This window comes from Oncorhynchus keta, chromosome 34 (assembly GCF_023373465.1).
Source record: "Oncorhynchus keta strain PuntledgeMale-10-30-2019 chromosome 34, Oket_V2, whole genome shotgun sequence".
NCBI lineage: Eukaryota > Metazoa > Chordata > Actinopteri > Salmoniformes > Salmonidae > Oncorhynchus > Oncorhynchus keta.
In genome coordinates this window covers 39,798,692-39,823,420 of record NC_068454.1, presented here as the reverse complement: position 1 = coordinate 39,823,420, position 24,729 = coordinate 39,798,692, and the positions used below count along the sequence as shown (strand labels likewise).

General features: G+C 43.8%; 1 protein-coding gene across 7 annotated transcripts in view; it reads left to right on the top strand.

Annotated features, from left to right (window-relative positions):
• Nucleotides 1-24,729, top strand: part of LOC118367119 (protein TANC1-like) — a 266,705-nt gene that overhangs the window by 78,934 nt on the left and 163,042 nt on the right. For 5 of the 7 annotated variants that reach the window (XM_035750184.2, XM_035750181.2, XM_052493855.1 and 2 more), the window contains one exon: nucleotides 21,201-21,410. The exons of the other annotated variants lie outside the window; for them this stretch is intronic. In XM_035750184.2, coding sequence (XP_035606077.1) covers nucleotides 21,201-21,410 — 210 coding nt within the window. The remainder of the gene's footprint in view (nucleotides 1-21,200; nucleotides 21,411-24,729) is intronic. 7 annotated transcript variants of the gene reach the window in all.

Below are 24,729 nucleotides of genomic sequence, written 5' to 3'. Positions count from 1 at the left end.
AACTTGGAAACCTGGGATCCTCCCTACAGTGAAGCATGGCGGTGGCAGATGTTTTTCAGCGGCAGAGACTGGGAGATTAGTCAGGATCGAGGGTTAGATGAAGGGAGCAAAGTACAGAGAGATCCTTGATGTAACCTGCTCCAGAGCTCTCAGGACCTCAGACTGGGGGCGAAGGTTCACCTTCCAATCAGACAACGACCCTAAGCACACAGCCAAGACAACACAGGATTGGCATCTGGACAAGTCTCTGAATGTTCTTGAGTGGGCCAGCCCGAGCCCGGACTTGAACCAGATCAAATATCTCTGGAGAGACCTGAAAATAGCTGTGCAGCGTTGCTCCCCATCCAACCTGACAGAGCTTGAGTGGATCTGCAGAGAAGAATGGGAGAAACTTCCCAAATACATGTGTGCCAAGCTTGTAGTGTCATTCCCTAGAAGACTCGAGGCTGTAATCGCTGCCAAAGGTGCTTCAACAAAGTACTAAGTAAAGGGTCTGAATACTTATGTAAATGTGATATCCGTTTTTTATTTGTAACATATTTACCAGAAATTATGGGGTATTGTGTGTAGATTGATGAGTGGAAAAAACTATTTTATCTATTTGAGAATAAGGCTGTAAAGTAACAAAATGTGGAATAAGTCAAGGGGTCTGAATACTTTCCGAATGCACTGTATTTCTCACCATATAACTGCTGCAGAGGGACAAGAGAGAGGCATGAGAAAACAGGTTCTGATCATTCATGGAAATAAAATAGCTAAAAACAAATTTCTCCCTATTTAAAAAGAAAATGGAGAACAAGATATGAAGGAAAACATCCTGGAGTTTTGGTATATGTACAGCCAACTAGCGCAAAAATAGTATTGAGATATTGTCAAAACTATATGATATACCTTCAAAAATAATATCCCAACATTTAACAGTATTGTTTTTTTCTCCCCCATCACTGATATTCGCACCTTGCGGGGTGATAATTGGCACAGGGTCAGATATTACACCCTGCTTCATGAACAGTGGCTGCTGTATCGTGAGGAATCTAGAGTGGGCCCTCCAGGCTCCCAGCTGCCCTCCAGCTGCCAGAGTCACCCGGCTAGTGAAACACTCTTATTTTCCCCTCCCTGCTCCGCAGAGCTTTGCACCAGTGTCCATGACCTTGGAAGGGCTGGTGTAGTGAGGGATAAAAAAAAACAAATGCGTTAGAATTGGCTGGGTACAGAGAGTGATGTCATACTGAAATACAACAGCACAACACGCAGACAGCAAAGTGTTATCTTGGTTTTTCCCTGGCTCTGATGCTGATGAATTGTCTTGGTGCTTCAAACGGGGGGAATGGACAGTCGTATCAGCTAGCAACGGCGGCTTTTTTGGAAGGCTTTTGAAGGCTGATAGTGGCTGTTATGGCAGTTCATTGGCTGGAGAGGTCAGTGGGCCACAGGCTTTTCTCATTACACCGTGACCTGACTGGGTAGACGGACACATTCCTTTTGTCTGATTTCCTTTGGCTTTTATATCTCTGACATCCTCCACACTCCCTCATACTGTGTGTGCACCTAATTTGGGGTTTTGCTCTCATGTTTAGACTTAGCACATGAATAATAATTTAGTGTATAGTACATGACCTTCTCTGACTGAATGTGAGTAAATGTGTTTTACAACCCCTTCAAGTCCGTATCGGTTTATCTGAGACAGTATAGTTTGCAGTGTTTTACGACTGCATGCTACATCTGAGGTCTCTATCCTGAGAGACTTATCCCTTTATGTCACAGAGTGACTCTAAAGAGTGTGTGTGGGAGTCCGCGAGGCCTCTGTCCCGGGCCCCTCTCTCTTTCTGCTCTGCACTGCTCTGTGGCAGCGCTGAATTGGACAGAGAACTGCTCTTTGTGATTGCGTCGGCAGATAAATGCGCCAGTCCTGTCCCCAGCTCAGGAGCGTTTGAGACCGGCTGAACTAATGACCTCGGCCCCCATTGTGCTCGGCCTCAAAGGGAAGAGGAGGACAATCAGCTCTGATCGGCTCCCTCTTCACGTTCACCTTCCTCATCCTTAAAATGGCCTCCCCTCCCAGGCCGGTTTTCTTTAAAAGGAGACTGCAGCTACTCTGGCACATTCCAGCTCCTCCAGCTACAGTACTGAGGGTCTCCGGAGGTTGACTGGAGCAGTCAACAGTAGGAGAGCAGACAACGTCAACATTAAGGAAGGAGGAAGATCTGGTTGAAAGCAGTGGAATGCCACCGGGTGCTGTCCTGTCAGTCAGTGGTCCCTCTGTCAAAGCTCTTAAAACTTCTGGAGAAGTGATAAATCATTAATAGGTCATCGTCATCAATCAATTGATCGTTATCAATCCATTAATATATTATTTATATATAAAAAGGAAATCCCCTTTGTAAAACCAAGGCAACAAAAGTGACCATCGGAATGTGTTCTGAAGGTTCAACATCAGGACATGTTTTTCGGCGTGACATAAAGTATTATTTGCTTATGGGATTAGGCTGTGCAGAAGGGGATGGATGGACAGGCTTTGTTCGGCGGCCACATCCTTTTAACTCTATTGAAAGGGGCCTGAGCTGAGACTTCCAATTGTCTAGTGGTCAGTGATATTCTCATGACCTCACCTGCCCCACAAGAAGGACCGCCTAATGACCTGTGTTAATGGCAATCACAATCTGTCATTAACCTCTGCTCTACACGGCCACACACTCACTGTGAAACTCCCTAAATGAAAAATGCATGAATTCAAACCCCAGAGCTGGTTTGTGAATACGGTGGAAGAAACAGGAAACTGCCACTCTGAAAAATGTGAAACTTCAGAGGAGCTTTAGAAGTCCAAGGTTGATGGGGCCAACAGAACAGAGTGTAGGCGGCAAGACCCCTAGAGTCAGGCCCCCTTTCTTTTGTCCACTCTTCAGGGGGTTGTGTTGTATAGTGAACCTGGGTTACTCAGCTCCCTAGGCATCATAACCCTCAAAGGTCTTTTCAGAGTCACCACATGATTGACCACTGTAAGAAAACCTCCTCAGTGTCATCCGTTATCCCTCTCTCTTCTGGTAGTGCCAGCCCTACAAACTGTCTCAGTACCGAGGGCTAGCCTACATACGAGGTAAGTAGAGGACAGCCATACATTATAGTTATATAGAGTAAAGGGTTGTAAAGGGTCTTCTTGGATTTTCCTCTCCACTGTGTACTAGACACTAGAGCAGTGGTCATCAACCAGTCAATCACGATTTAAAAAATAAAATAAAAACATAAAGCCTTGCGTTCCTATTTATTATTTTTATGTTTCTCGCGCTGTTGGCGGTAGATGCACCCCATTCAGCTGCCCTGTGTGCCGGGGAGGCGAAGTGTTCCCATTTTTAACCATTTCATATGTCTGAAGGTACAAATTCTGCCTTCCCGGCGGGCCTGGAGAGCAAATCAAGTGCGCTATAGGCCTACCATTGGCCAATTGGATGGCTTAGATTACCATGTCTGCAGTAACGTAGCAGGCGTAAGGTTTGAATAGTTTTAAAACCATGACTAGAGAAAGACTGTCTGTGAATACAGAAGAGAGCTGCTGTTTTTGAGTAAGTTCATTATTATGTTTTTACTCAGGCCTGTCAACTCTTTTTATTCAACACTTTTATGAGCCATAACATTTGCATAGTTCCTATTTCCAATCATGCTACTACGTGATGAATGAAAAATATGAAATTGTATTAATATGCTTGCGTTGTAATTGTTTTCAGCTTAGGTCTCTTAATATCGAGGAATATTTCACATTCTCTGTTTGTAGGAGTAACAACATGAATTTGTGCGTGTGGGAGAAATGCGACTCGAGTTTCACCATTAGCTGGAAGACGGTGTCCCTTTTTGGTCAGTGTCAGTGGAGGAAAGGGAGAGAGGAGGGATGTTGAGAGGCTGACCTTCAGTCTCGCTGCTCTCTCCCTTCTCTGAGACTGACCATCAGATGCAGGCACCATCAGCCCACTAAAATATAAATAAAAAGCTGATTATTTAAATGTATGTTCACTCAGCTGTGCCTCACAACTAATACAACAGCTGATCTATTACCGGTGTGATCATATAGCCTACCTCAAATGTTGGTCCGAACAACAATGCATCGGCAGGGCAATTCAAGCAAAGCCAATATGCAATGATAATGTATTGGGCCTATAGCTTACTGCACAAACCTCATTGCTACAGTACTGTTCATAGGTTAATGTTGCATAGGCTTACATTTTTTAAGTCATGTCGATCTCCGCTTGCATTTTGTCTCAGAAAGTGATCTTGTCTCAGAAAAGGGTGGTAACTACTGCACTAGAGCAATTGAAGTGTGACTGATTTTTTGGTCAGGTGACTGTCTTCATGCCTCACTGAAGAGTTTTCAAGGAGACATGCAGCAGAAGGAATCAGCTGACTTTACTGTCACCAATCAATGTGGCCAAATGAGGATTTGCTGTGTATGAATGGGGAGGTGAGTTTTTTTTCCCCCAAAGCGTGGGAGCGTAGCTGGGTGTCCCACTTCTCTAGACCATGGGGCTCAAGAGGCCTGTAGAGCCATTCAGACTGGTTATCACACTCACAATGCTGCCAGTATGAATATCAATAACCCTCTTTTCTTTCAACTCCAACTGGGCCTGTCATCAGTAAATCTGTGAAAATGCATTCCAAAAACTTGGATCAGACAAGACCACTTGGCTTTTTTGTGGATCAATGAAAGTAGTTTTTAATGCCAATGCTTTTATTGTGAAGGCTGTGCCCTCTTGATTGCACTTCATAAAGCTCACCACCCACCAGCTGAATGCAGAAGGTGTTTGTAGGATATCTCAGTACGTTGTTGAAAAAGAGCGGTCAGGATGTTCTTCTCTTTCTATTCCTCTCTCTAATCGCACTGCTGTCAATGCCTTTGTATAATGTATTTGTGACCCCACAAATTATCATTAGGCCCAAATATGCTTGTCTTTGACCCCTTTTGCACTTGATAAGATAGATATCAAAATATATGTGATGAGATTATGTCCCCAGGTAGGACAGGGACATTCTTTGTGGAGGATCTGTTTCTTCACTTCTGAGTGATGGGAATAAGGTAATTCTCTCCCGTAGTTTCATAAAACACTGGAACGGTGTTCTGGATGGTGACCTTGAGTGCAATAAATGTAGTGAGCAACACATATCCTCACATCGCCCGACCGCCAGTTCCCCTTTCTGAGTCCTAACAGACTTGTTAAGTCCTCATGATACATGTGTAACTGTTATGTGTGTTTTTGAGATCAACGGACTGGTTTTTACGGCACACCTGTGCTGCTCTGTGGGAGAGCTCTCATTGTGTTGCTTGGCACCTCATTGGTATTCATATCTTCTCATACAGAGATCATGATGTTTAAATTAAAACCTTCCCTGGGCTCTGTCTGCTTTATGCAGTATCATTTGGCACATTGTGTCTTTTCCCTTTGCTTCCAATGCCCTTTCTTGCCTCTCTGCTTGACACCAGCTTAAAATAAACCATGTGGTAAAGACATTGTCTGGCTCAGATATGTTTCCCATATCTGCTTAAATTGACCATTTATGAAGAGGAATGAGAACTGTCATGGTCGCCGGCTGCCCACCGTCTCCTCCCCCTGTCTCTGTATCCCAGGGGAGGCTGGTGAAGACATTCCAGTGCACAGGATAATTTTAGACCGTCCCCTCGCCCATACCCGCTCCACAAAAGCCACGGCCCTTGCAGAGCAAGGGGAACCACTACTTCAAGGTCTCAGAGCAAGTGACGTCACCGACTGAAACGCTATTTAGCGCGCACCACCGCTAACTAAGCTAGCCGTTTCACATCCGTTACACCTGCAGCACGGCTTCGGCTCTGTTTTAACCAGCTCATGTGTTCACATTAGTAACTCTTTGGGGTGAGAGTGCAGGGTTTCGGTGAGATGTCGCAACTAAAAGACAATCAGCATTAGTGTCTCTCCAGCATAGATGACTCAATTAATTAAATCCAACACAGATGTTTCTGAACACTGCCAGTGGGTTTAGTCTTTGACAGACTAATGATATTCAGATAACTGAACATTGAGAAAATATTGTCAGTGGATTTTAGTCTGAAGGATGCTTTGTTTGCAAAGACAATTTTGGCATTTTTCATGAACAAGAACGTATAATGAACTTGAAAGTAGAAGCCCTTTGAGACTGGAGAGAAACTGTGATTGCATATTCTCTCCATCCTCTCTAGTCTCACAGACAGAAATTATGCTGCTATGTGGAGATTGATTCCTCTATGTGACGTATTGATGTTATCACACAGGTGAAATTTGTTTTTGATGTATGTGTATCCACTATCCAGGTAGCCAGCATATTCTGAAGCGTGTGTAATGTGTGGAATTGTATTGTTTTAATGGTAACTAACATAAATCTGTCCTCTCTGAATTGGGTATTTTCCCAGTTTACTTGATATTTTGACTGTTGCCATGACTACATCTGGCTGGCCAAAGGGGTCTTGTAGGGTGGGGGGGGATTTCCCTCCAGGAATCCCAGATTGGCTGCAGTATTTCCCCTAGAGGTGAGTCTAGACAGGAGAGGTTGCTGTTACTGATATATGGCAGTCACTCCCAGACAGGCAGCCATACTGGGCTTAGTTACAGATAAGATTAATTTAGCCTACAGTACTTAGTGAAAACTCATTGCTTTAAAAAAAATATCATATACAAATTGAATTGATGTATACTAACTACCCCCCCCACTCTGTGGGCTGCTTGTGTCTTAACCTAGTCAGCTTTTGAAACCGTCACCCTGGTCTCGGAAGTGCACAGGGAAGCCTCGTTGTTACGCATTCTAGCTGGAGAATTCCCTATTGGTGGAATGTCCTATTGAATGTCCTATGGTCATACTTAGTAAACAACAGGTGTAGACTAACAGTGAAATTCTTACTTACAGAGATAATGCAAAAATGCAGAGATAAAACAAATAATAATAATAACACAAGGAATAAATATACAATAAGTAATGATAACATGCCTTCGTAAAGTATTCAAACCCCTTGACTTTTTCCATTTTTTTTTAACATTACAGCCTTAGTCTAAAATGGGTTAAATAAAAACAATTCCTCAGCAATCTACACATAATACCCCATAATGACAAAGCGAAAACTGTTTTTTAAAAACATTTTTATAAATATTGTAAAACAGTAATACCTTATTTACATAAGAATTCAGACCCTTTGCTATGTGACTCGAAATTGAGCTCAGGTGCATCCTGTTTCCCTTGATCATCCTTGACATGTTTCTACAACTTGATTGGAGTCCACCTGTGGTAAATTCAATTGATTAGACATTATTTGGAAAGGCACACACCTGTCTATATAAGGTCCCACAGTTGACAGTGCATGTCAGAGCAAAAACCAAGCCATGAGGTTGAAGGAATTGTCCGTAGAGCTCCGAGACAGGATTGTATTGAGGCACAGATCTGGGGAAGGAGGCACAGACTTTCCAGAAGGACAACCATCTCTGCAGCACTCCACCAATCAGGCCTTTATGGTAGAGTGGGCAGACGGAAGCCACTCCTCAGTAAAAGGCACATGACAGCCTGCTTAGAGGTTGCCAAAAGGCATCTAATGGACGCTCAGACAAGTCTCTGGTCTCATGAAACCAAGATTAATCTCTTTGGCCTGAATGCCAAGCATCACGTCTGGAGGAAACCTGGGACCATTCCTACAGTGAAGCATGGTGGTGGCAGCATCATGCAGTGGGGATGTTTTTCAGCGGCAGGGATGGGGAGATTGGTCAGGATCGAGGGGAAAGATGAACGGAGCAAAGTACAGAGAAATCCTTGATGAAAACCTGCCCCAGAGCGCTCAGGACCTCAGACTGGGTTGAAGGTTCACCTTCCAACAGGACAACAACCCTAAGCACACAACCAAAACAATGCAGGAGTTGTTTCGGGACACATCTCTGAATATGAATATAGACTAGTCTACCCTGCACGAAACAACCGTTTGCTTGCACTATCAAAATGAAATCTATCACGCAGACTATGAAGTTAACTTGATCATATTTGAGGAAGTTCAGATGCGATAAAAGGCCCTTATAGCCCTTATAGTCACTTGACAGTTAAGTAATATATTTGAACTCTTATTTTAATATCCCTTTCAAATGCATTAGGCTAACTGTACCTATTAAGCCCACATACCCATGGATTCAAATAAAAATAAATTCAACTAATTCATCTGATTGTAATATGCATAATTTTTTGTTATTGTTATTGAGAATTATGTGTAAGTTCCTACTATTGGGGCGGCAGCGTAGCCTAGTGGTTAGAGTGTTGGACTAGTAACCAGAAGGTTGCGAGTTCAAACCCCTGAGCTGACAAGGTACAAATTTGTCGTTCTGCCCCTGAACATGCAGTTAACCCACTGTTCCCAGGCCGTAATTGAAAATAAGAATGTGTTCTTAACTGACTTGCCTGGTTAAATAAAGGTAAAATAAAAAAAAATAAAAAAATGATTGGCCAATTTCAAGCTGTAAAAAAACATTTGTGTTGAGACTACCAGATATTTTTTGTACCTTCTCAGATAAGTGATCATACTTTATCTAAAATTAAGATATTAATGTGCTGATATACATAAAGGATAGCATATGTCATGAGCATTTGTTAATATTGAAATTATGGGTTTTTCCTACTAGCAGTCATGCGTGAATGTCAGTCTCACAGTAGCAACATAATTTGGTGAACTACAAATATTTCATGCACTCACAGCATCTGCGTGCTTGTTGTCCTCACCAGGGTCGTGACCTGACTGCAGTTCAGCTTCAATGGCCACTGGCATGCTGGAGAATTGTGCTCTTCACGGATTAATCCCAGTTTCAACTGTACCGGGCAGATGGCAGACGGCGTGTATGGCATTGTGTGGGTGAAAGTAGTGCTGATGTCAACGTTGTGAACAGCTTGCCCCATGGTGACGATGGGGTTATGGTATGGGCAGGCGTAAGCTACAGACAATGAACGCGGTTGTATTTTATCGATGGCAATTTTAATGCACAGAGATACCGGGACAAGATCCTGAGGCCCATTGTAATGTCATTCTTCCTCTGCCATCACCTCATGTTTCAGCATGATAATGCACGGCCCAATGTCGCAAGGATCTGTACACAATTCCTGGAAGCTGAAAATGTCAGAGTTCTTCCATGGCCTGCATACTCACCCATTGAGCATGTTTGGGATACTCTGGATTGACATGTACAACAGCATGTTCCAGCTCCCGCCAATATCCAGCAACTTCGCACAGCCATTGTAGAGGAGTGGGACAACATCACACATCAACAGCCTGATCAACTCTGTATGTGTCGATCTGCATGAGTCAAATGGTGGTCACACCAGATACTGACTGGTTTTCTGATCCACGCTCCTAACTTTGTTTTAAGATATCTGTGACTAACTTTTGACTGATTTTATTTAAATTGACTGATTTCCATGAATGATCTATAACGCAGTAAAATCTTTGAAATTGTTGCATGTTGCTTTTAAATTTTTGTTTAGTGTAATTTTACATAAATGTCAGTTTGTACATTTGGAACATTTGGAAATTAATACAAATGTATTATTTAAGAGGTTGGCTTGTTACAAAACCCCATTGGCTTAAACGCTACACTCGGTACCCATTAAGCTCAGTCTGGACTTTTCACATATTTGATCAAATATTTTTTCTAGTCTTATTAAAACATGTGGTAAGTAAAGTCATAAAACTTTTATATCCAATTTCCTTACAAAGATTTGGGCAGTATATATTGGAAATGTTTAAACTTAGATTTTGTTGGCTTATTAGCATCTTTTACTTCTAGTCTATTTCTACAGGCGGTTCTGAATTGCCTTCCCGGTCAAGTAATTGATTTCCACTTCCATTTTTAAATCAATTATTGAAATTATTATCAGGCTTTTTATGGGGAGGGCATGTCCTCATTGGCCTTGGTCCTCCTCTTTGATGAGGGAGAAATGGGCATGAAAGGGACTGTAATCATTTTTACATCATCTTGGTGCAGGGCTTTATAATTAGAAAGGGTTGATTTCCTTGAACCACAGCAGGGACTGAAATTGCAGGCATCGTCTGGGCCAGAACTTGAGGAAAAGGAACTGAAATAGCCCATGGTGAGTTTACATTACTGTTTCCCTCTGAGTTTTAGCTCTGGGTCAGATGGCAGTGCAGCCACCATGACACAAAGCCAACAGGCCGTCCAGCCAGCAACTTATTCAAGGCCAGCTTTTATGTGGCGCCTCTTGTTTTCAAAACTATCAGTCCTAATTACAGCTTTGTCATAATGTCTTTAGCATACAATATGCCTGAGATGTAATGCCCACTGTCTAGTATCGCTGCACAAATGAGCACTACAAAGGAGGTTTTATGATCTGCCATTCAGTCAAGGATTGGTATTTAGTTTTACTAGTGGAAAAGATGCAAGTGACTGTTAGGATTGTAAACAGGTCCAGCTCTTGAAATGTGCGAATAGACTCTCGTACTGAGAGTTTTAGGAATTTGGGCTTACATCATTTACTGGCACGTAGGGCAAACTGAAGTCACTATTAGCACCCCTGCATAACTGGAGCACAGTGATAGAAGGGGTCTCCCTCCCTCTCAGAGCCCCCTAGTGAAACATCCCTCCTCTTTGATGTCTACTTCTCAAAAGTGCTATTGTAATACGGTAGCGGTGTTTGTATTAATTGCCCTAGTAACTCTTAGCAGTTCTGGGTTCTTCATGAATGGAGGGGTTCTCCGTCTCTCTCTATCTGTCCTTCTCCCTGTCGTATAACACCCTGACACGGTGGTGAAACTGTGTGATCATTAGTTACTGCACACATCTAGCATAGCAACGGATGAGGTCCTGCTTCAACTGCTTGACCTCTGATTGCTTGGCCTGTGGTTGTGCCCATCTCAATGATTCAATGGTCTTAACAAAATCCTTTCCTGTCTATTCACAACTCACATTGTCTTCATAGTAGCGGTTTAGGCATTTTGCCTAATTAAAGTAACAGATATTGTTTCATTAATAGTCTAGTCTAGTGGTAGTGAAGATATAGACTGAGATCAGCTGGTAAATCCTGGAATTGGACACAGAAAGAATCCGTATCTACTGTACCATAGAATACTGTGGAATTCTCTGTCTTGGAGTATTGTTTCCCCTGTCTCTGGGTGGCGTAATGGGTCGAGATGAGTCCCTGAGTGTCTTTAAGGTGTCTTTAGTCTAGGATTGGGCCCCCATTCATGTGTGCTTGGAGCAACCTGTTCTATTCATGTCAGTGTTCCGTTGGGGCTGTTTAAACAAGCTCAATAGCTACTGACAGTGGCTCTGTGTTTTTGGCTCTTCTGCATTGACATGTTGTCAGGTTCAGTACCTAATGAAATACAAATCTGAAAATTAGCCTAGCAGATCATTGATTCTGTACAAATGTGTCATGTTTGTTAGCCGTTCAGTAATAACGCATTCACAGATCTGTGTGTTGTATCTGTTGAATATGGATGGTAATCTCTGGTCAGTAGGCCTTTGACCAGGTCATGGGGACCGCAGGGCTCAGCTGCATGGTCGAACACTTCACAAGCGACTGGAAACATACGGAGGTGTCATTGCACTGGGGCCAGATTCTGTTTCTGGTATTCTTCTTTATTTAATAGCCCTTTAAGCAAGACAGCTTTGTGTCTCCCGTTGCGAGGCTCCAGGGAGAAAACAGCGCTATGTTGCTGATTATTCCCAGCAGCCAACATTAATTTCCCCTAGGAACTGAGCAAAGTCCTGGCTGGCCTTTAGCAGCAGACCACCAGCCTCCTGATCCTCTCCCATTGGTTCATCCTCATGGTCCAGACTGGCGTCATGGGCTTTGTCCCAAATGGCAGCCTATTTCCTATATAGAGCACTGCAAAATGTTCTGATTAAAAGTAGTGTACTGTGTAGGGAATAGGGTGACATTTGTGACAAAGCCCATGGATTATCTGGGAAAAGGGACCCAAACAAGGCGGACATGGTCCTTAGAACATAGCCAAGCCTAACAGGCATGTGGCTCCCCTCATCTATGATTATGATCCAGCCTGCTCTTTCTGTTGACGCATGAGCAACAGCACTATTGGAGGTTGATCATTCAGACATTTTAATGTGTGGTTGGTTAGATGAGAGCTTGAGAGGGCAGCATTTCTATTCAACAGAAGATATTACTTATTGAGAATGGTCTTTCCATTCGAAGTTGGCTTCGGTAAAGGCTCTACATTTTCCATTTAGAACTGGGCTAGCGGCTAGTTGGAATCATTAATGGGTCTTGAGCAAGGTCATCCCTAGTGGACTAAACTCCACTCCATGGTGAAGAAAGTTTCTGATGAACTACAACAACGGTGTGGTGCCGAGACCAGGCTTTGTGGAATCTAGTTCCGACTACAGTATATCGAATCGCCCTTGAGCAAGGTCATCCCTAGTGGACTACACTCCACTCCATGGTGAAGAAAGTTTCTGATGAACTTCACCAACGGTGTGGAGCCGAGACCAGGCTTTGTGGAATCTAGCTCCGACTACAGTATATCGATTCGCCCAAGGTCAATACTTTAAAAAGTATAATTATGAAATGCCCACCTTGTACCCATGTTTGTCGTCGGTAGTTGCGTGCCTTTCTTTGTTTGCTGAAATCATCACATTTTCAATAAATGTTAAACAATACCACCACCGACCGTTTCCTTGTTGAGATTAAATGGAAACTAATTTGAGCTAATTTGCCATTTTAGAGCAACGGCAATGAGCAAACAGTCAGTCTTAGTATTTCATTAACATTTACTGAGAAAGTATGGTTTCAGCAATCAAAGAAAGGCACATATTGAGGGGAATTTTATAATTGACATTCTTTTAGGTATTGATCTTCAAGTCTTGTAGTCGGAGCTCGATTCCACAAAGCCTGGTCTCGGCTCCACGCCGTTGGTGAAGTTCATCATAAACTTCCTTCACCATGGAGTGGAGTTTAGTCCGCTAGGTTGTCCCTAGCCAGAACTCCAAGGAACTGTTTGGGAGAAACAGTCTTGGCTTAGTGCTCATTGGATCTAACACAGTGTCACGTTCTGACCTTAGTTCCTTTGTTTTGTCTTTTGTTTTAGTATGGTCAGGGCGTGAGTTGGGTGGGTTGTCTATGTTAGTTTTTCTATGATTTTCTATTTCTGTGTTTGGCCTGGTATGGTTCTCAATCAGAGGCAGCTGTCAATCGTTGTCCCTGATTGAGAACCATATTTAGGTAGCCTGTTTTCGAGTGTGTTTTGTGGGTGGTTGTTTTCAGTCTTTATGTCTACACCAGACAGAACTGTTCCGGTTGTTTCTTTGTTATTCAGTGTTCAGTTTACTGTATTAAAAAGATGAACACGTACCACGCTACGCATTGGTCCTCACCTTATTCCACCGACGACAGCCGTTACACACAGGAATGAGTGTGTAGCCTACATGATGGGGAAAACTCCAAGCTATAGCTGAGGCCATTCGGGAAGTATTCGGAAAGCATTCAGACCCCTTGAGTTTTCCCACATTTTCTTACGTTACAGCCTTATACTAAAATGGATTTTTAAAAATCCCCTTATCAATCTACAAACAATACCCCATAATGACGAAGCAAAACAGGCTTGACAGGCTTGACATTCAGGCAAAAGAGTTCAATCTTGGTTTGATCAGACGAGAGAATTTTGTTTCTCATGGTCTGAGAGTCGTTTAGGTGCCTTTTGGCAAACTCCAAGCATGCCGTCATGTGCCTTTTACTGAGGAGTGGCTTTGGTTTGGCCACTCTACCTGATTTAATGCAGTGCTGCAGAGATGGTTGTCCTTCTGGAAGGTTCTCCCTTCTCCACAGAGGAACTCTGGAGCTCTGTCAGAGTGACCATAGGGTTCTTATTCACCTCCCTGATCAAGGCCCTTCTTCCCCGATTACTCAGTTTGGCCAGGCGTTCAGCTCTAGGAAGAGTCTTCTTTCATTCAAAGATGATGGAGGCCTCTGTGTTCTCGGGGACCTTCAATGCTGCAGAATTTTTTGGTAGCCTTCCCCAGATCCTGTCTCAGAGCTCTACGGAGAATTCCTTCGACCTCATGGCTTGGTTTTTGCTCTGACATGCACTGTCAACCTTATATAGACAGGTGTGTGCCTTTCCAAATCATGTCCAGTCAATTGAATTGACCACAGGTGGACTCCAATGAAGTTGTAGAAGCATGTCAAGGATGATCAATGGAAACAGGATGCACCTGAGCTCAATTTCGAGTCACGTAGCAAAGGGTCTGAATTCTTATGTAAATAAGGTATTTCTGTTTTACATATTTATACATTTGCAAACATTTCGAACAACCTGATTCCCTTTGTCATTATGGGGTATTGTGTGTAGATTGCTGAGGAATTGTTTTTATTTAACCCATTTTAGAATAAGGCTGTAACGTAACAAAATGTGGAAAAGGTCAAGGGGTCTGAATACTTTCTGAAGGCACTGTACTTGCAGAACAGGTTATCATGTTTTCTTTTTCATGAAGGAATGCTTAATTGAGCTAAGCATTCTGTGATAAATAGGAAGTTACCCTTATTTTCTCCCATAGATTGGGGTTACATGGGAACATGAGGGCTCCATAATGTACTCCAAACCTATCATTGCCTCCCATGTTTTGGGAGATTAGCCTACAGAGTACTAATTTCTTGTTAAGGCTTATCAGTCCAATGGACTCAGAGGAGACCTGAAAGGGCACTTTCCCACAGGTTAGGTTATCTGGTGTTAGCTGGAGTCTGTAGAGCAGGGTTACCCGTAGGTGGTTTTATGTGGCCCCCCAAGTTTAAAAAAAGACTAACAGACTAAAAAAGACAGTAAAAACACCAGGAAATCAGCTCCAAGTGATTTTAATTTAAGAAATCTGTTTCCAAGTATTCCCATACATAATAGATACACGTTATTGTATACAACTAAGCAAGGTTTGAAATAATTACATTTTAGCCAAAACATCATATATTTTTAGGCATCTTGCTGTCAATTTACAGTCTACAAATTATTTGTCATTGTATTACGGACCCCTGATCATCCGCTCAAGAATAAAATCAGACCGTGGCTGAATCTAGTTGATGATCCTTTCTGTAGAGTTTTGTACAGTGTAGATATAGTACTCTGTTTTGGAGTAGCCTATTGCATCAATAACTGCAGCTTTCTTGCCTTTAGCGTCTCAAGTTCAAGCTGCTCCAACCCGAACCACTGAATTAATTATATTACTTCTGGATCATTATTCATTCCTCACACATTAGCTGTACAATGAATTTACTAGAATGCTCTCAGTATTGTACTGAGCCAAAACAGTATTTTGCTAATATTTGTTCAGTTAGTTTCACCAAAGGTTTTTGGATCAATGAGTCACACATGTTATCTCAGCTCCATGGTCAATGACACCACTCTTATTTATGCTGCAAACTGGGTGTCTTGCCACATCATGAGCCCCATGGCGTATCATTGTGGGCCCATGACCTCTGGTTAAACCACACAGCATGTGGCTCCATTCACTCTTAATGTGTGTGTCTGACTCAGCCCTGATCTATCACTGATCATGATCACTCCCTGGACCTTGATTTGAGAACGCTTATCTTGGTTTCTGAAAGACATCTGAAATTGTCAGTTTGATTTCATAGTGTTTTTTATTTTTTATTTTTTTTTATTTCACCTTTATTTAACCAGGTAGGCTAGTTGAGAACAAGTTCTCATTTGCAACTGCGACCTGGCCAAGATAAAGCATAGCAGTGTGAACAGACAACACAGAGTTACACATGGAATAAACAATTAGCAAGTCAATAACACAGTAGAAAAAATGGGCAGTCTATATACAATGTGTGCAAAAGGCATGAGGTAGGCGAATAATACAATTTTGCAGATTAACACTGGAGTGATAAATGATCAGATGGTCATGTACAGGTAGAGATATTGGTGTGCAAAAGAGCAGGAAAGTAAATAAATAAAAACAGTATAAAAACAGTATGGGAATGAGGTAGGTGAAAATGGGTGAGCTATTTACCTATAGACTATGTACAGCTGCAGCGATCGGTTAGCTGCTCGGATAGCTGATGTTTGAAGTTGGTGAGGAAGATAAAAGTCTCCAACTTCAGTGATTTTTGCAATTCGTTCCAGTCACAGGCAGCAGAGTACTGGAACGAAAGGCGGCCAAATGAGGTGTTGGCTTTAGGGATGATCAGTGAGATACACCTGCTGGAGCGCGTGCTACGGATGGGTGTTGCTATCGTGACCAGTGAACTGAGATAAGGCGGAGCTTTACCTAGCATGGACTTGTAGATGACCTGGAGCCAGTGGGTCTGGCGATCTTTCCACTAGAGCATACAGGTCGCAGTGGTGGGTGGTATAAGGTGCTTTAGTGACAAAACGGATGGCACTGTGATAAACTGCATCCAGTTTGCTGAGTAGAGTGTTGGAAGCCATTTTGTAGATGACATCGCCGAAGTCGAGGATCGGTAGGATAGTCAGTTTTACTAGGGTAAGCTTGGCAGCGTGAGTGAAGGAGGCTTTGTTGCGGAATAGAAAGCCGACTCTTGATTTGATTTTTGATTGGAGATGTTTGATGTGAGTCTGGAAGGAGGGTTTGCAGTCTAGCCAGACACCTAGGTACTTATAGATGTCCACATATTCAAGGTCGGAACCATCCAGGGTGGTGATGCTAGTCGGGCATGCGGGTGCAGGCAGCGATCGGTTGAAAAGCATGCATTTGGTTTTACTTGCGTTTAAGAGCAGTTGGAGGCCACGGAAGGAGTGCTGTATGGCATTGAAGCTTTTGGAGGTTTGATAGCACAGTGTCCAAAAAAGTATATAGAATGGTGTTGTCTGCGTAGAGGTGGATCAGGGAATCGCCCGCAGCAAGAGCAACATCATTGATATATACAGAGAAAAGAGTCGGCCCGAGAATTGAACCCTGTGGCACCCCCATAGAGACTGCCAGAGGACCGGACAGCATGCCCTCCGATTTGACACACTGAACTCTGTCTGCAAAGTAATTGGTGAACCAGGCAAGGCAGTCATCCGAAAACCGAGGCTGTTGAGTCTGCCGATAAGAATATGGTGATTGACAGAGTCGAAAGCCTTGGCGAGGTGAAGACGGCTGCACAGTACTGTCTTTTATCGATGGCGGTTATGATATCGTTTAGTACCTTGAGTGTGGCTGAGGTGCACCCATGACCGGCTTTGCACAGCGGAGAAGGTACGGTGGGATTCGAGATGGTCAGTGACCTGTTTGTTGACTTGGCTTTCAAGACCTTAGATAGGCAGGGCAGGATGGATATAGGTCTATAGCAGTTTGGGCCCAGGGTGTCTCCCCCTTTGAAGAGGGGGATGACTGCTTTCCAATCCTTGGGGATCTCAGACGGTATGAAAGAGAGGTTGAACAGGCTGGTAATAGGGGTTGCGACAATGGCGGCAGATAGTTTCAGAAATAGCGGGTCCAGATTGTCAAGCCCAGCTGATTTGTACGGGTCCAGGTTTTGCAGCTCTTTCAGAACATCTGCTATCTGGATTTGGGTAAAGGAGAACCTGGAGAGGCTTGGGTGAGGAACTACGGGGGGGGCGAAGCTGTTGGCCGAGGTTGGAGTAGCCAGGCGGAATTGAGAAGTGCTTATTGAAGTTTTCGATAATCATGGATTTATCGGTGGAGACCGTGTTTCTAGCCTCAGTGCAGTGGGCAGCTGGGAGGAGGTGCTCTTGTTCTCCATGGACTTCACAGTGTCCCAGAACTTTTGGAGTTGGAGCTACAGGATGCAAACTTCTGCCTGAAGAAGCTGGCCTTAGCTTTCCTGACTGAATTGGTTCCTGACGTCCCTGAACAGTTGCATATCACGGGGGCTATTCGATGCTAAGTCCGCCACAGGATGTTTTGTGCTGGTCGAGGCAGTCAGGTCTGGAGTGAACCAAGGGCTGTATCTGTTCTTGGTTCTGCATTTTTTGAACGGAGCATGCTTATCTAAAATGGTGAGGAAGTTACTTTTAAAGAATGACCATGCATCCTCAACTGACGGGATGAGGTCAATGTCCTTCCAGGATACCCGGGCCAGGTCGATTAGAAAGGCCTGCTCACAGAAGTGTTTTAGGGAGCGTTTGACAGTGATGAGGGGTGGTCGTTTGACTGCGGCTCCGTGGCGGATACAGGCGATGAGGCAGTGATCGCTGAGATCCTGGTTGAAGACAGCGGAGGTATATTTGGAGGGCCAGTTGGTCAGGATGACGTCTATGAGGGTGCCCTTGTTTACAGAGTTAGGGTTGTACCTGGTGGGTTCCTTGATGATTTGAGTGAGATTGAGGGCATCTAGCTTAGATTGTAGGACTGCCGGGGTGTTAAGCATATCCCAGTTTAGGTCACCTAACAGAACAAACTCTGAAGCTAGATGGGGGCGATCAATTCACAAATGGTGTCCAGGGCACAGCTGGGAGCTGACGGGGTCGGTAGCAGGCGGCAACAGTGAGAGACTTGTTTCTGGAGAGAGTAATTTTCAAAATTAGTAGTTCAAACTGTTTGGGTATGGACCTGGAAAGTATGACATTACTTTGCAGGCTATCTCTGCAGTAGACTGCGACTCCGCCCCTTTGGCAGTTCTATCTTGACGGAAGATGTTATAGTTGGGTATGGAAATCTCTGAATTTTTGGTGGCCTTCCTGAGCCAGGATTCAGACACGGCAATGACATCAGGGTTAGCAGAGTGTGCTAAAGCAGTGAGTAAAACAAACTTAGGGAGGAGGCTTCTGATGTTGACATGCATAAAACCAAGACTTTTCGATCACAGAAGTCAACAAATGAGGGTACCTGGGGACATGCAGGGCCTGGGTTTACTCCACATCACCCGCGGAACAGAGAAGGAGTAGTATGAGGGTGCGGCTAAAGGCTATCAAAACTGGTCGCCTAGAGTGTTGGGGGCAGAGGATAAGAGGAGCAGGTTTCTGGGCATGGTAGAATATATTCAGGGCATAATGCGCAGACAGGGGTATGGTGGGGTGCGGGTACAGCGGAGGTAAGCCCAGGCACTGGGTGATGATGAGAGAGGTTGTATCTCTGGACATGCTGGTTGTAATGGGTGAGGTCACCGCATGTGTGGGGGTGGGACAAAGGAGGTAACAGGGGTATGCAGAGTGGATCTAGGGGCTCCATTGTGAACTAAAACAATGATAACTAACCTGAACAACAGTATACAAGGCATATTGACATTTGAGAGAGACATACAGCGAGGCATACAGTAATCACAGGTGTTGAATTGGGAAAGCCTAAAACAGTAGGCGAGGCTAATCAGCTAGCACAACAAACAGCAGGTAAAATGGCGTTGACTAGGCAACTGGGCCGACAGATAAACAAACAAGCAGAATGGGGTACCGTGATTAATGGACAGTCCAGCGTGCGTCAGCTATATAGCCAAGAGATCAGTGTCCAGGGGGCAGCGGTGGATGGGCAGGGAAGCTGGGCTGGCGAGTGTTATCCAGGTTTTTAAAAAACTAACAATGACTAAATAGCTTGTAGCTAGTTAGCTGGTTAGCGTCTGGAGGTTCTTGAGTGTGTCATAAAAATAAAATTAAAATTAAAAGTAATAGCGATTCCGTATCACAGTGGGTGAGGCAGGTTTCCGGAAGGTATAAACAAAATAAAAATCAAAGAGAGATAGAAAGTAAATGGGTTCAGAGTGTTTGGGATGCGGTGATTCAGATGGTTAGCAGGCCTGTGCTAACAAGCTAACAGTTCAGGCCCGGGCTAGACAAGCTCCGTTAGCAGGCCGAATTAGCAAGCAGGGAGATAGCGAGGGCTAGAGAGCTAACCTTTGGGGGACGTCGCGATGGGGTGAGTCTGTTTATTCCTCTTCATGCGGTGACATCGACAGACCGGTCGTGGGCCCGGGTAATTGTAGCCCAGGAGTATGCTACAGGTGCTCTAGTACGCTAGGTGAGCTGGAGACACAGCGTTTCAGAAAGCTCGCGGGCCTTGGCCAGCAGATGGATCTTTGGCGATGTCGCAACGAAAAAGCCTGTTGAAACCACCTCGTACAATTATGTCGGCGGACCAGTTGTGATGGATCGGCGGGGCTCCGTGTCGGCAGTAAAGGGTCCAGGCCAATTGGCAAAAGAGGTATTGTTGGGCCTCTTCAGCTAGACGGGAGATGGGCTTAGCTCAAGGCTAACTGGTGCTGGTTTGGGACAGAGACGTTAGCCAGGAGTAGCCACTGGATTGCAGCTAGCTAGTTGCGATGATCCGGTGTAAAGGTTCAGAGCTTGCGGTAGGAATCCGGAGATGTGGTAGAGAAAGAGCAGTCTGATATGCTCTGGGTTGATGTCTGTCCTAGTTAGCTTTGAAGAACGCTAGCAATGGCTAACTGAGTACTAGCTAGTAAGCTAGTTAGCTGGCTAGCTTCTGATGGTTTCTTCTAAAGTAAAGTATAGAAAAAGCAGATCCGTACCACATTGGGTGATGCGGGTTGCAGGAGAGTTTGCTCTATTGGAAAGTGAGATTAAAATATGTACGAAATATATACAGAAAAAAAACGAAGAAAACTATATTTACACTAGACAGGACGGGACAAGACAAAACACACGTCCGACTGCTACGCCATCTTGGCTAGGCACAATCTCTCCATTAGCAGAAAGCCTCCCTAAGAGGGGGATTTGTTCTGCTGTCTGAATACCTTCAACTTCATTAGACATTCAGGAGTCCACATGTCTGGTAATATCTGATCTCAAATCATTTTTTCTCCTCATGGAGATTTTGAATGGTCTGATGTATTTCATTTGTAATTTTCTCTTTGAAAATGTATGCTTAGCTTATATAATCAGGTTTGGTGAATAATATTGACGAGGCAAAAAATCAATACAGTTACATATTGCAATATTTCTTTGACTCCAAATATTGATTTGTTAAAAATAAGTTAGCATTAACTAGCACTAGTCAACTCCGGTCACCCAATAGCTTGTTCTCCATCTTCTTGTTAAATAGTGAGACAAGATGTTTTCTGAACTTTTATTTCCATGACTAATCCAAACTCATTTTCTCATGCTCTCTCTAGTCTCTCTGCAGCAGACATATAGTGAGCAATTTGTTTGGAACATCAAATCGCAATATCGAATCGCAATACATTTAGAATTGTAAGAATCGCAATACATATCGTATCGGCACCTAATATCGTAAAGTGAGGTCCCTGGAAATTCCCAGCCCTAGTGAATAATGTCCTAAACAGTGCCCTCCATCTTCTCTTCTCAGCGGGTGAGCTCCATATTGCACAGCGAAGGTGCCTGTCTGGCGGAGGTGCCCCCCAGACACATGAGCCTGGGGGCCTCCACCGCCCCTACTCCCCAGAGGATGTGTTCAGACTGAGCCTGGCCAAGGGAGTGTCCATGTCTCTGCCCTCCTCACCCTTGCTGCCTCGCCAGTCCTACATGATGCCCTCGCGCTCTAGCAAGAGATCCCCAGGTACTGTACTGCACTACGTCCATCCAACCTCACCACACCTCACCCATCATCACTCCTCCTCATCCCACCCCTCCTCACCACACTCCTCCTCACCCCACCCCACCCCTCACTTCTAGGCTTACAGCACTATACTATTACTGCAGTAGCTACACCACTACACTTACATTTACAAGTCCAGGCGTGAAGTGCTATGAGCATTTCCTGTTTCTCTGTTCTTGTAATCCCAGGCTGGGGCTGGTTCAGTCTCAGTGCACGTCTTCTGAAAGTGACGTTTGCTGTCTTCCTTCAGGTGTTATTGTGTCAATGCTGGACATCTGACAGCGCCTGAGGATCGAAAATCCTTTTAGCTTTCAACCAGAATTTCTGTAGCTTCCAGCTTGTTTTTTGTCTTGCTTTGCTGTTGTTATACTTGAAAAATACCTTCTTAGATAGACAGGGGTAAAATTATTGTCCATGCACTTGTATTCCTTTCATACTAAGACGTTTTCCCTCCAACTTTACCATACCGCCAACTTTATTCCGCCTTTTCTTTATAAACTGAAAGGTATTGCCGGTATCAAAGCCAAAACTTGTATTTTCGTCAAACGACCTAGTAATAATTTCGGTAAAGTTCTTCCTATGGCTTAGTATGCAAGGTAGCCGCAATGCTGAGGCAGCATTGGCACGCACTAGGCTCTTAAACTCTTAATGGTTGCCTGGCAGCGCCCTGTTACCATCCTCCTGGCATTTCTAGACTTTGCAAGACAGGTCACTTCACCCATCTCTTCACATAGCCCATCTCAAAGCATGCACTGTTTTCTTAACCACAACTGGATGGATCCATAAATAACTACTGTTGGAATAGCCTAAATATCACTGAATGACAAAAATATTAGAATAAAGTAGTCTAATGCAATTGAAGGCATGTATCAGAATGTTGATTACTGAAAGTCATTCAATCCTTGTAATAAATATGAACCAATAGCCTACCCGTGTGTGGTCAACGAGATGATCATTTCAGCACTGTTGTCTTTGGTACAGCGCCATTGTGCTGCTTTGAGACAAGCTTAAGGACTTGTCTTCATAAATCAATAGGCCTGATGCCAGATTTTTCTTCTTCCACTGAATCATCATTTGGATGTTGGTTAAGCTATAATTAGGCTTGGAAAATGTTAGTTAATTTGAGGTGGGTGCTGCTCATGATCATCTTATCTAGTTGGCTCATTTAGGCCTTTTAGAACATTTTGCCAGCATGTTACGTAGTTTAACAAGCGGATTATTTTGCTCTTCAGTCGCTTAGTAGCCAATAGGCCTAGCCCTGACCAAAAGCCTGTGACTTCACTGACTTGGCTGATAATCAATCAATCTTATTTTGTTTCACTGAATCTCCCTCTGTATAGGCTATTTGGTTAATTGTTTCCTGGCTGGGCAAATAAGTAGAGGTGGTAGGCCTATAGCTCATCTATTTGTTTGCTCTATCGCTGATCAGACATATTTAGTGTGCAAAAATGTAGCCTAAATCAAGGGTATAGACAATTCCAAAAGCCCGCTGAGGTTGCGGAATGTTGAGCATGAGAGTCACATTCTTTTGAAAATAGTATTGCTATTATCTTCTAGTGGAGTGAGGTTGGTAAAACGTGGATTAAAAAAAGTATGGGCAGCGGTTCCACACGTTTACACGTCGGCATGCGCATGGGAGGTATAAAAGGAATATGCAGGCAAGAATATGGTAAAAATGGGCCTGTTTGAAAGGAGGTCGTATAAACATTGCTCATTTTTGGGGGGGTCAAAATACCGTAAATCCTATGAGAAAGCAGTATTGGTCAATTCATTCAGCTTTTGCACTGTATTCAATCTCCATGTGATTTCATTGTGTTTGAGTCAGGGTAGAGGAGAGTAAAGGGTTTGTTTGTTTGTTTCACTGTATCCCTCCTCTTCATCCCTCCATCCCTCCCACTTTATTTGATCAGCTTCTGTCAAGATGGTGGTCTTTACAGCGACGTAGTTTGTTGGCCATCTATTGGTTCTTAATGCGGGGCATGTGTACAGTATGTATACACAGTGTCTAATTATTGCTCCTCTTTATCTGCTCCCCTCTCTCCCATGTTGCAAACATGGCTGTCAACAGCTGTGGGTATGTGCAGCCATCTTCAGAGCAGCCTGGGCCATTGTATCTGGACCTGTTTCAACCTGAGTCTTTGTAATTGTGAAGACTTAGCAAAGAGGATAGAAATCCTTTAAGCGGTCACTCTGGTCCCCATGCACACATCTGGGAATCATCTGTGTGCTATCTACTCTTCAGTGGAGGCTGCTGAGGTGAGGACGGCTCATAATAATGGGTGGAACAGAGCAAATGGAATGGCATCAAACACGTGGAAGCCATGTGTTTGATGTATTTGCTACTTAGTCCATTCCAGCCATTACCACAAGCCTGTCCTCCCCAATTAAGGTGCCACCAACCTCCTGTGCTACTCTTTGTTTTAAGTGCTCTATGCTTTGATCCAGCATTTAGTACAAGATGTGCTGGTAAGTAGGCCTTTGGCCTCTAGATCCAACTAGGCCACTGGTCTAATTTCAGAGCAAGGGTATATTTTCTATACCTCAACAAATGCTTCTCTCATCAGTAACATAACTTTATTTTGGAGATTGAAATGTGGAAATCTCTATGGACGAGGTACATTTTACTCACTCCAACTGTATAGGAAATTGGAACCGTATTTTGTTATATTTTTGCCTGTTTGGAATGAGGTTTCTAATGGGGAGTATCCTGTTCTAATTTCGGCTACAGAGCTTGGGAATAGTCCTCTCTGATCCAGACTGTTTTCATTTGAGAGATTGTGGTTGCCACAGATTTTTCTTCATCTCAAACCTCATTTGCTATGCTCTTTTTCCACAATTCTCTCCACACAGCGCTCTCCGATTCTAACGTTGGACTTGTGAGTTTATAAAGCAAACTGCATTTGTTATGCAAATCAACTTCGCTTTCAAAGAGGCCTTCGAAACTGCAAAATATGCTTACTCGGTAGTTTATTGTGCTAAAACGAGAATCGGTAGCTGTATTTGGTAAAGCCAAGGAAAACCGGTGTCAAGTCGAGCAATGTGAAATCCACATCTGAATGTGTTATACGTTTGTCTAAGCAGTGTACAGTCCCCTCTGACTCACCTACCACTCAACTTAAAAAACACCTTTTATTCTTCATCCTCCAGGTGGTATTGGTATTTGCCGTGGTTGTTTTAAGCCCATCAAAGGCAGCTCTTATGAAAAGCACATTGACAGGAAAGAGGGGAAGAGTGAGAGAGAGAGGGGGAGGACAGGGTTTGTGAAGGGGAACAGAACCCA